Below are 12,758 nucleotides of genomic sequence, written 5' to 3' on the forward strand. Positions count from 1 at the left end.
ACCTCCAGGTCTATGATCAAGCTGCCAACTGATCAGCTTTCCACTGTAATCTGTGACATTTAAAACGTTGACAGGAAAAAAAAAAAGGAAAAGCTCTCAGGGTGTTTTTCGGGAGGATGTGCACGGAACCAGGGAGGACACGGGGCCTTGGCTGCTCCCCTGTCAGGAAAGATGGAGTCTCTATAAAAGCTGCAGCACAGTGTGCTGCATGGGCTTTAAAGAAAGAAAGAAAGAAGAAAGAAATTCAATATAGAATAATCATTTACATTTCCTGGGCCTGGCCATATTGAAGGGTCAGCTTCAGGGACCGAGCTGATAGACCAGGGGCTGGGACCTGGGACTGTTTCTATTGGACATCCAGACGGCTCCAGCAGCAACCCCCCAGGAACTGGTAACTCATAAAAAGACATAATTAGCTTCATGAAAATTTTAATTGCGAATAAACTGTTGTCTTCTATATGAAACCAAAATCTATGTGTGCAATTATATATGTGTTTGTATATGTGCATTGTGAGCATTGTGCTAAACAAAGAAACCTAAACTAAGTAAAGGAAACAGACAAGAAGGGTTACCACCATGTTCTGTGGTTCAGGGTGTGGCTGCTGGTGTAGCCATCACAGTCCTTTTCACCTAGTCTGCATACATTACCAAATAAACTGATATTTATTTAAAATATATAATGACAATGAAAATAAAAACAGACTATTAATATTAATATTAATATTAACACAGCACGATTTTCCAAGATTGCCTTGAACGCCTCACCCGTTCCCCCGGTCTGTTGTCTTGCGGAGCAACCACTATGCTGTCTACGCAGCGCAACCCTCCGAATGCGAGCCTTCCTGGATGACGCAGGGCATATTGAACTCAAACAACAAGACGTCTGAAACGTCCTGGTTCAAACCAGACCTCAAACATGTCTATGAATACTGCAGTTGTTTCAGCTACTTTTAGCCAGAAAAACACAGAGAATGAAATTTTAAAACGCTGAGCAATAACTGTGAGCCGGACCCCTAATTATAATCCTTAATTAAATTAAGCAATTCTACAACAGTTTTAATGTCCATGAAGATATGGTCTTTTTTCTTTCCAGGAACCTCTTCCTAAATAATGAATAAGACTTGCAAGGGAGCGTGTAAAAGATGTCCTCATGTAAACCACACCACCGAGTCCCAGCGGCATCCCAAGGACGGCGTCCTGGGTGGGACGCTGGACTGGACTCTTTGTCTCTCAGCTGTGGCGCGAGGACATAAAACATGACTGAACGCCTTGCAAATGTCAAAGCAACTCCTGAGAGAACACATGTGCCTCTGTGTGTGTGTGTGTGTGTGTGTGTGTGTGTGTGTGTGTGTGTGTGTGTGTGTGTGTGTGTGTGTGTGTGTGTGTGTGTGTGTGTGTGTGTGTGTGCATGAGGGACATTGTGCACTTCCACTAATGGCTGGCTTCCCGGTCAGGCATTAAGCCGAGTCGTGCACTAAAATGGACTTTCAGACCATTTAAACCCACGTCGGCTTTCTCAGATGTGATTTTAGAACATTCCTAGATTCAGTCTCGATTTGACCAGATTTCCTTCTAGAAAAACAAGAATTTAGCCTGGCGTTTAATTGATGGATAAAATGAATGCTTCATTAAGCAGGGAGAACTTCAGATAAATAAGATATGGATTTTGAAATCCATTGTGAAATACAGGGTTGATTCTAGATGTATTATAAAATACAGAAGCACGGAATCTCAAATTAAGCTCAAATTTAGTGTTCATGAATTCATGAAGATTGAGGCCAAAATTTAATTAACAGCAAATATATGATGGCTATTTTAGAAGTAGTTTCTCAGTTTGTCATTTAAGGTCAATGCGTCAGCCCTCCAGTCACCGGCAGCAAATCCGTCAGTAACATCATTACAGTCAAGCTGGAGGTGGAAGTGGAGGTGGAGAGGTGGGACGCAGGTGGAGGTAGAGAGGTCAGCGCCGGCGGGAGCAGGTGGAACCTGAAGAGCCGGAGCCTGAGTGGCTCGTGTGTGGTGCTCTGCTGTGTGTCTTCTTTGTGTACCTTGAAATGTGCTCGGCTTGCCCAATGCTGAAGTTAAATATAGAGCAGATTACATGCAGCCCAGTTTGGTACCGGAGCCGAGCGGCGGCTCTGACATTGACCCAGCGAAGGAAGGGGATTTCTAATCTCCTCTACCCTGCAGCCTCCTATGCACAGCCAAAGAAAATACAAAGAAAATAGAAACGAAACAAATTCAGGCACATCCTCCATTGACTCATATCTACATTTCCATCCAATAATAAAGGATCTACACAACTGTTGAATAGTTAGAAACGTCGTCCTCTCCTTTTGACCCTTCCAAACACTTTAGGAGCAATGGTCACCACATGATGCTGGGGACCAACTCCAGCTCTAGCGCCAATACCTTGCTCAAGGCAATCAAAGGAGTGTGAACCTCTGATGAGTGTGCATGTGTTTTTCGGGTCGGAGGAAACCCGTGAGAACACGCAAACGCTGCACGGAAACCGGGAATCGAACCCACCGGGCCACCAAATGACTGAAGCTTTCCTTCTGTTTTCCTCACCAGAGCACAAGAAGGAGACGAGAACCAAACAGCACCCGACGAAGACCAGGGGCTTCCAGGACGGCGTTAAATCCTGCCCGTGGCTCACGGCTCTCCATCGCCTCTACATCCAGGTCCGCCCGGAGAAACGGCTCCACCTCACCATCGGCGGCCACGCCTACCTGCTCCCCAACACGTCCCTGGTCATCAAATGTCCCGTGAGGAGGTTCCCCAAGAGCTACATCCGCTGGCTGAAGGACGGCCGGCCCCTGCTCAGCTCCAAGCGGCTTGGCTTCACCAAGTCCGGCTCGCTGAAGATTCACTTCCTGGGGTCCGGGGACGTCGGGGTGTACAAGTGCATCGCGGGGCCCGCTTCGGACATCTTCACGCTCCAGCTCATTGGCGACGGGTTGGCTGGCGGGGCTTCCGTGGAGAGGGAGTGGATGACCGGGCGTTCGGGCCCCGCCTGGGAGGAGGTGGCGGCGCTCAGCTGCCACAGCCACAGCTCGCAGCTGGCCACGGCCCTGGCCCTGGCCCGCGGTCTGAACCGCTCCGCCATCGGTGTGTCTCTGCTGCCCCCTGGTGTCCGGGCGACCGCCCTGACGCCGAGGCTCCAGGAGAGGCTGGTCAACATCACCCTCCAGGCTGACAAGGGGGAGATCCGCCAGGACCAGGCCTCCCAGCTCATCTCCTCGCTGCTCAGCCAGATGTCTGTTGCCGAGCGCTGGAAGGGGCAGCGGGAGGAGAGAGAGAGGCTCGAAAGTAATTACAGACCTGTCAGGACAATATGCAAATACATTTCATTCAGAAACTCATGAAAACCTTTGAAAGCTTCCACGAAAGCTCTTTTCTATTTGGTTGAGCTGTTCTCAAAGCAAAAAAAAACCCTCCGATTTTCCTTCCGACCTCTCCAACAGGCAGACTGCCCAACTGGTCCGAGCACTCGGGGGAGGTTTCCCATAGACCCGCCATCGTCAGACGGCGGCAGAACCAGACCGCCACCTTCCAGAAGAACGTCAGCATCGGTCACACCGGCTTCCTCGCCGACGGCTCGCGCTCCCTGGCCGTGCTCTGCCCTGCGGAGGGCACTCCGCTCCCCAAGATAACCTGGAGCAAAGACGGAGCGGCGCTGCAGCACAGCGACAGGTCAGCTCGCTCCGGAACGCTCCGTGAAGCTCCGTTGGTCTCCCGCACTTCGTGTAAACCGGCGGTTCTCAGCCGTCTAGCCTCGGAATCCAGATTTCTCGTAACTCAAACCTAATTCGAGACTTCGACGTTCTAATTCATTTCACAAAATTCAGCGCTCCACGGTGCTTTTGTGCATGTTCAAAACGAGCAGAAGGTACAATAAGTGCCAAAGCAAAGACTCCTGAATTTAACAGGTAAACCACTGAAATGTTTTGTTTGGACAAAGTGGATTTACGTAGACCCCGGCGGTACGTTGAAAAATTGACCCCACGACCCAGTTTTGGATCAGGACCCGCCGTTTGAAAACCGCTGATCTAAAGTGTCACCAAACGGTGGTGCTGTCGTGCACGTCACTCAGAGAACGCTCCACCCTTCCCGTCTCGTTTCCTGATATTTAACATTTCTCCATGAATTAATAGTGAAATAACGATAAGAACTTTTAACAAACTAGAGGCTCCTGCTTTGATGAGTGTGGGGGAATGAATTGCTCCCAGAGTAAAGGCAAAATAGTTTTGAAAAGGATCAGTGATAAAATACCTGTAACAAAGAGGTAAGTCAGCGAAAGCTTTGAAGTAATTAATTGAAAGTGTTCGTGCAAAAAATAATTGCCTCAAACTATAAGATGTGAATTAGGCTGCGTTCACAGCCAGGCAGCTTGGTTCAAAGCACCTGAACTGTGATGTGTCCAGTGCCTGAGTTGGGTTCACGTCAACGTGGATGAAGATGCTGTTTGAACTGAGGTCAGCACCAATTTATGAGTCTTTCTAATCAGACCAAACAAATGCTATCACGTCACATCTCAGCTGATGTGTGGATTAAAACTAAAGCTGAGGAGGGAAATGACTGGAGGGCACACGCAGAGCGAGGGGCTGATGAAATGTACTTCTGTGCTGAGGACCACAATTTCACAGAAAATATTTAAGTATTCTACAATTTTAAAAGATGAGAATGTACAAAAAAATAAAAAAAGGCAACATAATTTATGATAATGACTTTGATGGGATAGTTGGTTTTACTGTTGCTTATGATTTTTGGATTTTGGATCTTGATGACCTGATGCTGGTGGAGCTGGGACCTGATGCTGGTGGAGCTGGGACCTGATGCTGGTGGAGCTGGGGTGGAGGTTCAAGAACAGTGCAAGAACACAGCATTTGAATTGACACAAAACAGGGGAGCCAGAAACAGTATAAATCCTTGCAGCAGCAGCAGCAGGATCTGTGAGGGCGTGGCAGACTCTGATCGGTTGAGTGGAGTAGCTGGAGATGATCGAAGTCTCTAATGAAGTGACACGGATGAGAAGTCGTTTTCGGGTCTGAACTCGTGCAACACAATGAAGGCCTGGAGGGTGGAATGACTTAGAATTCCCACCAGTGAATATACTTCTGCTTGATCCTTCATCACGCTCTTCCCTCTCCACCTCTGCACGGAGAGCCTGCGGATATCTTGCTGCCACCGAGGTCTCAAGAAACTCAGCACTCAGAGCCAGAAAAACATGCTGTGTTTATCTCCAGACATTGAAGTTGGTTTGTCTTGTGTAATCGATGCTTCGATTTGCCAGCAGACGCACACCCGGTGGGACGTAAGGGTCTTTTTGTTTTTAACCAATCTGTGCTGTGTGGCGCCGGGCTGTTTAGCGCATTTATTAATACGATGAAGCAACGCTGTCAGGAGTCCTTACATCGTATGCCTCGCCTATCCATTTTAATCCGAGCGAAACACGCGGGGGTCAAGCAGGAGCCGGTTCCAACGTTCACTCCTTTTCACTTCTCGCAGCCAGGTGGTGACCCTCCTCACTGTGGACATGTCCCTGCAGAGCTACGCCCGGACGGCAGTAATGGGCGGCCTGCTCCCATTATGCAAATACGGATGAATAAACACACACTGCCAACGAGCGTGTCAAAGCTTCTCTTTGTCAGAGGAGTCTCCGCAGACTTCTTTTGCGATGATGCAGCAAAATGCTAAACACTCTTGGTAATTCCACATCTACGCTCAGCAGGTTTGGTTTTAATTTATGAGGGAAAATGAAAGTCATTAAAAGCCGGCGCTTCACAGAGCGCAGCACGGATCGACTTTTTTTCTTGGAGAATTGTTTCAAACAGATCCCCGCCACCCTCCCGGTGACGGAGCCCCATGTTTACCCCCTCAACCCCCCACGGTGCGAGCTGCTTCCATTGATAAACACGCTGTGATGTCGGGCTCCTCCGTCATTGGCCGCGTCACATTTCTGCGGAAACACCCGATGTAAACGTTTTAGCGTGAATTTAAATGCAGGGAGCTTCCTTTCAATCTGCTTTTAGCCCAAATCCAGGGATGTGAGGGGCTGATTGACTTCTGAGTGCCCGTCACTCACCACAGCCTCTCTGTGTGTGTGTGTGTGTGTGTGTGTGTGTGTGTGTGTGTGTGTGTGTGTGTGTGTGTGTGTGTGTGTGTGTGTGTGTGTGTGTGTGTGTGTGTGTGTGTGTGTGTGTGCGTGCCTGCGTGCGTATGTGCCTGCGTGCGTGTAGCACTGCATATGGAAGCCATCACTGCATCGCTCAGGGCCATGCCAATCACACCCGGCGCATGAATGTCTGCTCTGAAAGGGAGAGTGTTCCCGGCTCAAATTGCGTGCACGACGTGCCCCGTTCCTGATTTTTTTTTGTGGCGCTCTGCTCTAACAGGCAGCGACAGCCTCTGGATGCCGGGCCGTTATTGTGTTTTGGGCTTAAAACCCGCCGTGGCCGCCACGCTCCGGTGCCAGGAGACCGGAAAAATGTAATATCTGTGAGGGGGTTTCAAGAGCGTGCAGATGCTGAGAGTCTGAAATTGGTTCCGATACTCGTGCTTATGTGCTAGTACTCGTTACAGTGCTCAGAAACCTCGACCGGCTACCGACACTCAACTACAACACAAAACATAGATGCCTTGAGTTCCTACTCAAAGTGGGATGGCATTCTATTTTTTTAAGTTTCGTGATATATCTAAATTTATTTAAACAAAGCAGTGATGAATTCAATCACTGAAAATATTGATAATAATAATAGCAATAATAATAATCATAATAATCATAATAATCATAATAATAACTTTATTTGCATAGAACCTTTTATTCACGACATGCTTTACATTAAATGGAGGCCATTAGATAGTGACAATTAGAGCAAAACAGGCAAAGCAAACTGCATTCACAAAGTAATATAAGAAAATAATTGAAAGAAATTAAATGAATTAAAAACGGTAAGACTAAGCGTTCCTCAGTGAAATATTTCCTTATTTCAATGGAGTCTTGGATTTTACTATCATGACACCCAAAACGCACAAAATAAACTAAAATGAAATAAAATAAACCCATAATGAACACACAGGATCTCATTACTGCAGTAACTGAAAATATCAGTATTTGTATTGCTAGTCTGAAAGGTATCGGCAAGTAATGACTAGTGGGTCCTCATGCTGGTGCTCCTGTATGGTACGGTGTAGTACAGTGTAGTACAGTGTAGTACGGTGTAGTACAGTGTAGCACGGTGCAGTACAGTGTAGTACAGTGTAGTACTGTGTAGTACGGTGTCATTCTCACCTCCTTGGTGGGTTCTGATCGTTATCCTCAAACAAGTTGTCATTTTCCAGCGTTTCAAGTCTTGAACAATGAGTTGCGTCCGCGGCGTCGTCTTGCTGCTGCAGGAGGCATTCATCTTACAGAGACATCAACACAGAACACAAGCGTGACGGAAGTTTGTTTAAGCATCAGAAAGGAAACATCCATCGCCTGTGACTTCAGGGCACATCCGGAGCGTGTGGAACGGAGGAAAAGGAAAACATCTCTTGACTCACCTCTGTCAGGGAACAAGGTCAAGGGAGGAAGTCTCTGCGGGCGAGTAACCCAGTGGGCGTGTCGCTCCAAATGACCTTCTCCGCACACAATACATTTTATAATACAATATAAAATACCGTACGCACTTTATAACCTTTGGGATCAAATTCCTATTTTAGGTGTTTCAGTTCAGGTCACCTGTATAGAACGAAGGTGGTATTTACTCACTTTGAATATTATGTTTCAATCCAAATTGGACCGCTGTGGCCCCGAGAACCTTTGCGTTGTGAACCTCCTCATCACTTTTATATTTTCACCACATTTATCTTTCATCCCCCAGACCCTCCGAAACGCCTTTTGACATGCTGCTGAACTGATTTAGATGTGACCTCGGCGTGGTCGAGGTGCGGTGTGAATTTATCCCCATCTTTACGGTCCTCCCTCGACCGCCAAAAAGCCAAAAGCAGGAGGGAGATGGAGGGCTGATTGATGCTGGGAGCGCGTTTCCACTGCGCTGTGAAGCCCAATGTTCTGAGAGGCTGCGTGAGTCTGCAGCCACAAGCCTCCACCTGATCTTATCAAAGCCGCGTGGCCTTGGAGCTAACGCAGCCTGATACCGCGCCAAGTTGGCTCCCTGCGACAAGAGTTTGGCGTTTTTAAGGAACTTTTAACAGCTTTTCTGGGGCCCCGTCCCTCTCAGGCAGGGGCAATCCGTTTATTATTTGGAGAGGAAAGCTGAACTGCAAGCCAATACTTTTTTTTTTTATTTCTTCCCCTGAAAGTGGTAGTTAAACTCCGAGCTGCAGGTCAACTACGATCAGGGCTTTTCAACTTGGCTTTTTTGCACATTGATCGAATCTGCCCGTGCTCCCAAGAACTGAGTGACCGTAAACATCTGCGGTAGCAGCGGTCGTCTGCAGCGTGTCCTTTTGGAACATCATCCTGGAGATATTCTGTCCAGCGCTGGTTCCACGTCACACATACAATACATGATCTCTCCACCTTCCCCGTGTTTCTCCACAGAGCCAAGCTTTACTTTTTTCCCAGGCCTGTGACTTAATCTTCCATTCTCCACGCTGTGATAGTTTATATGTCTCCTATTAAATCCAAGGTCTCACTCCGCTGCTCGCCCTTTGAAGAAGGGGGAGTTTAGCTAAGCAAGGTAGAATCGCTTGTAAGGAGTAGGAAGCTGTTAAAAATGATATCGCTGCATGTTCCTCATAATAGGAATGTTTATCTTTCCATGTTGAGGGCCAGGCAGTGACTCCTGATGCCGCTGGTGTGTGGGATCACACGCCACTTGGTGGCACGGTGGCGCAGTGCATTGCACTGCTGCCTCACAGCAAGAAGGTCCTGGGTTCAATTCCCGCCTGGGGCGCTGTTGGCACCGTGCTCCGGCGGGTTATCTCCCAAGCGCCTTTCTGTGTGGAGTTTGCATGTTCTCCCCGTGTTCACATGGGGTTTCCTCCACCTCACGTCAGTAAGGACCCCCACCAAAAACATGCACCCATCATCGTCTGACCAGCGATGGACACTTATCACCTGGTCCCCGGGCGCGTCCACGTACGCTGCCCACTGCTCCTGGCTGTGCCCCCGGAGGAAGGACAAGCCAGGATGGGTCAAAAGCAGAGGAGCCATTTCACCGGCCACCATCAAGCATGTGCATTTGTGTGTGTGTGTGTGCAAGCATGTGTCGTGTGACGATTAAAGACTGTTTCTTCTTCACTTTGACTTCTGCTTCCATGGCTTTAGCGTTGAACCTTGGAGAACTTCTTATTCGCCAGGGAACCATAAACCTTTAACGGCAGAGGTCTACTCCCTGTGACTTCTTGCTCAGAGCCAGGTGCAGCCTCCGTCCCAGCGATCACCAACCTGCTAGATCCCTTGTTCCCACATGCAGCTGCAAACCAAATCCCAACCCTTTTCTGTAACTGGAATCCCTGGAGCGGCCTTCAAACCTAACCTCCAGCATGGCTCCTGCCAGCCGAAGCTCCGGCTATGGCCCAAATGTCCCGACTCTTAAGACCCAACGGCATCTGGCTACCTCGTCGTACCCCCGACGCCTCACAGCGCAGGTTTCACTGAGCCTTGCTTTATTGTTGCTTTTATGATGCTGCCGTGCTAATAATAAAATGAAATGCAGATTGGTGAAACAATAAATCGGAAAATTAAATATCACCAAAATGATAAAAGACAACTCAACGGAAATCAGGATGTGACTCCCGTTAAAATGTGTTTTAAGAAGAGATTTAAAAGAAGGCGCTGACTCGGCCAGGCTTGCTTCCTCAGGCAGGTGGTCCCAGAGCACTGGAGCCTTGATCGCGGAGGCCCCGTCACGCTGAGTTTATTTATTTGTTATTGCTGCATTAAAGCTTTGGGTTCGGGTTTATGCACTTCATCGCCTGTTGAAGCAGCTCCTTGGTGTGATATCACGCTGCCTTTATACCGCCCTCCAGCTGAGTCTGAGCAAGCGTGCCTCCCCAATTCAAGGAAGATTTGAAATACTCACCAACCCTGAAGAACAGTTAGAGAGATTCAAGCAAACAGACGGACAAACTCAGAGGAAAAACTATTTCCAGACCCATAGACTAGCTGACAAGGATAACACATGCAGCTGATTGCAGTGTACGCTGAGCTGCAGTTACTTCCTCTCTCCTTGTTTAGACTGATGAACATCCGGGCACTGAATCATTTTACCCTCCTGTTTTCATTCCCTGGCCTTTTGCTTCCATCAATCCCCGTTTTTCATCCCCCTTTTTTGGATATCTTGGGCAAAGGCGTCATGAACCCTTCAAGCAAATAGCCCTAAAGCCTCTTCTTCTGCCTCTCCGTCTGCAGGGTGTCCTGGGATAGCTCTGGATCGCTCCACATCTCGCAGCCCAGAGCCTCAGACCAAGGCCTCTACACGTGCACGGCCACCAACGCTCTGGGATCGGACTCCGAGTCGTCTCGGCTGCTGGTGGCAGGTCAGCGCCTCGCCCTCTCCTGAATCCTGAAACTTGGATCAGGTTGTAGTCAGTTTGGAGTGAAATGCTGAACATTTTTCAAATCTGATGCAAGTGGCGGGACTTCCAGGTTCGGAAAGACAGGATAACATCAGATAAGATAACACCTGACTCAAGAGTAAATGTAAAAGTCATTCTTACCTTTATAAACCTAGAATTGTCCATTTGTCCAGACAAAAGTTGATTATATTCCTTATTTATATTTTGATAAACTGTATATTAACATTGAGTCTTTTCTGCTCAAATACTTTTTTAATAGATTGCATTATGTACTCCAATATATGTTTATTCTGTAAGGGAAGGGCATGGAGAATTATTTTGTGGCTCTTAAACAATTATATAAAACAAAAATAAAAACTTGTGTCATTCCGACTGGATCTCTGCATGACGTGTCTTCAGCTCCAGCAGCAGTCACTTCAGTTTCTCATCTCTCTGCTTGAACCCTCAGAGCCGCCGGCCATCGCCGTGTCGTGGAGGAACGTCTCGGACCAGGGGCTATCGGGGGGACGCAGCCTGCGGGTGGTGGTGGGGGGACGGGTCAGCGTCCGCCTGGGGACCAACCTCACCCTGGACTGCCCGGCCACCGGTGGGTCCCCGCACTGCATAACACAGTGATGTAATCCATGTGTCTATTAGATTATATCAAATCGCACCGACACAAAACCTGGTGTAGAAGAGCACAAAAAGGAGTGGAGTGAGCCGCTTCAAATAAAAAATACCACAAAGCCCATCATAAGTAGCGATCATTTAAGGGACACGTAATTAATTGAATACTTAATAATTTAAGGGAAGACTGAGTTTCAGTGGATAGTACTAACATTTGTTTAAAGTATTTAATAATCGCTCTAATCCACGAGGAAGTTAATTCCCCTTGGTTACCTATCAGAACCAGCATTACTTTAAATACACAAGCATCATTGTGTTGGTACAGGAACATTCAGAGCCAACCAGTTCAATGATCTGGTGTCTTCAACTCAAACGGAGACGTTGAAACGTGATTTGCTGATATAGAGGAAGTTAGAAGCTAGAAGTTACTGATGATGATGAAGACGCTAGCGGAACAGGTCTCTGAACAGTCGCAGGATGGACAGGCTGGATAGAGTGTTCACCACAGATTCTGAGCCTTCTGACACTGTAGCTCCAGGGTATGCGGCGTGGCGCTTTCCCTTTAAACTACTTTAGTCAACAAGTTATACATTCCTATAATTCCTTCAAACACACCAAAATTACCAATTTACTATGCAATAGTTATTTCAGCTTTTTGTCTGACTGTAAGATGAGAAAAGCGTCTTTTGTTTTGTTAGCCTGAATAACTCAGCATTTCACTCTCCCATTGATTTAGTTGGAATAAACGTACACTTATTTAAACGTATCTGCTGAGTGTGCATTGCTCATTTTCTTGTATAAAGTAATTGTTCCCGTTTCAAATTACGTTTTATTTTATTCTGTGTATTTTTAAGTGTTTCAGAGACTATCTGAGGAGGAGGAGAAGCATTTCCACTGTAGTTATATTGCCTCGTAGTCAGCTGCTCTGGAGCAAAACAGAAACTATTAATATTTATAAAAAATGTTTCTTTAAAGGTCAAACATTTAAACAATGTGATGGGAAGGAAAAATCCGGTGCACTTTAACGTTGGATATATTTGAATTTAAAATCAGTAAGCCTTGACTTTAAACCTTCAGTCAAGAACACATTTGCTCATTTATACAAAACCACAAATGCTGGCAGCCTGGGGGAAGTAGCAGGATTGGTGCCTTGCCAAAGGGAAACTCATCATTAGCTGTTTGGAGAGTGGAGAGTGTTATTTATTCAGTTAATGTATTCACTCCCTACTCCTCCTGCGGTCAGGATAGTAGCGGACTGGGATCAAAAACCAGCCGTGGCATTTGCAATAGGAAGGCCCTATTTTAAAAGCCAACACCAACTCCACCCAAATGTCAACATAAAAAGCTTGAGATAGAGATTTAACAGATAGAAGTGCGAGTGTGGAGCGGCAGCTGTCCTGAGGGAAACTTCCGAGTGAACCAGCTACCGTACTAAATGGCTCAATTTGTGTTTTTGCTGCGATGCCCAGGTCGGACGACCGATTTGCACGTCAACACGGGGGGTTTCGTTGCAGCATCGGGGGGGGGGGCACATCTTAGTGATGGGTCTTGGGGTCCTTCCCCATAGCTGGAACGTTTGCAAAAATTGGCCATCGGTTCATCAAGTACTCAACATTATT

At 47.3% G+C, this 12,758-nt stretch overlaps 1 protein-coding gene across 2 annotated transcripts in view; it reads left to right on the forward strand.

The window, feature by feature from the left end:
• The window catches only part of adamtsl3 (ADAMTS-like 3), a 169,396-nt gene that overhangs the window by 134,304 nt on the left and 22,334 nt on the right, over positions 1–12,758 (forward strand). For both annotated transcript variants that reach the window (XM_079997512.1, XM_079997513.1), the window contains 4 exons: positions 2,575–3,312; positions 3,468–3,696; positions 10,367–10,494; positions 10,982–11,119. In XM_079997512.1, the coding sequence (XP_079853638.1) occupies positions 2,575–3,312; positions 3,468–3,696; positions 10,367–10,494; positions 10,982–11,119 (1,233 nt within the window). The remainder of the gene's footprint in view (positions 1–2,574; positions 3,313–3,467; positions 3,697–10,366; positions 10,495–10,981; positions 11,120–12,758) is intronic.

Source organism: Zeus faber, assembly GCF_960531495.2.
Source record: "Zeus faber genome assembly, chromosome: 3".
Lineage (NCBI taxonomy): Eukaryota > Metazoa > Chordata > Actinopteri > Zeiformes > Zeidae > Zeus > Zeus faber.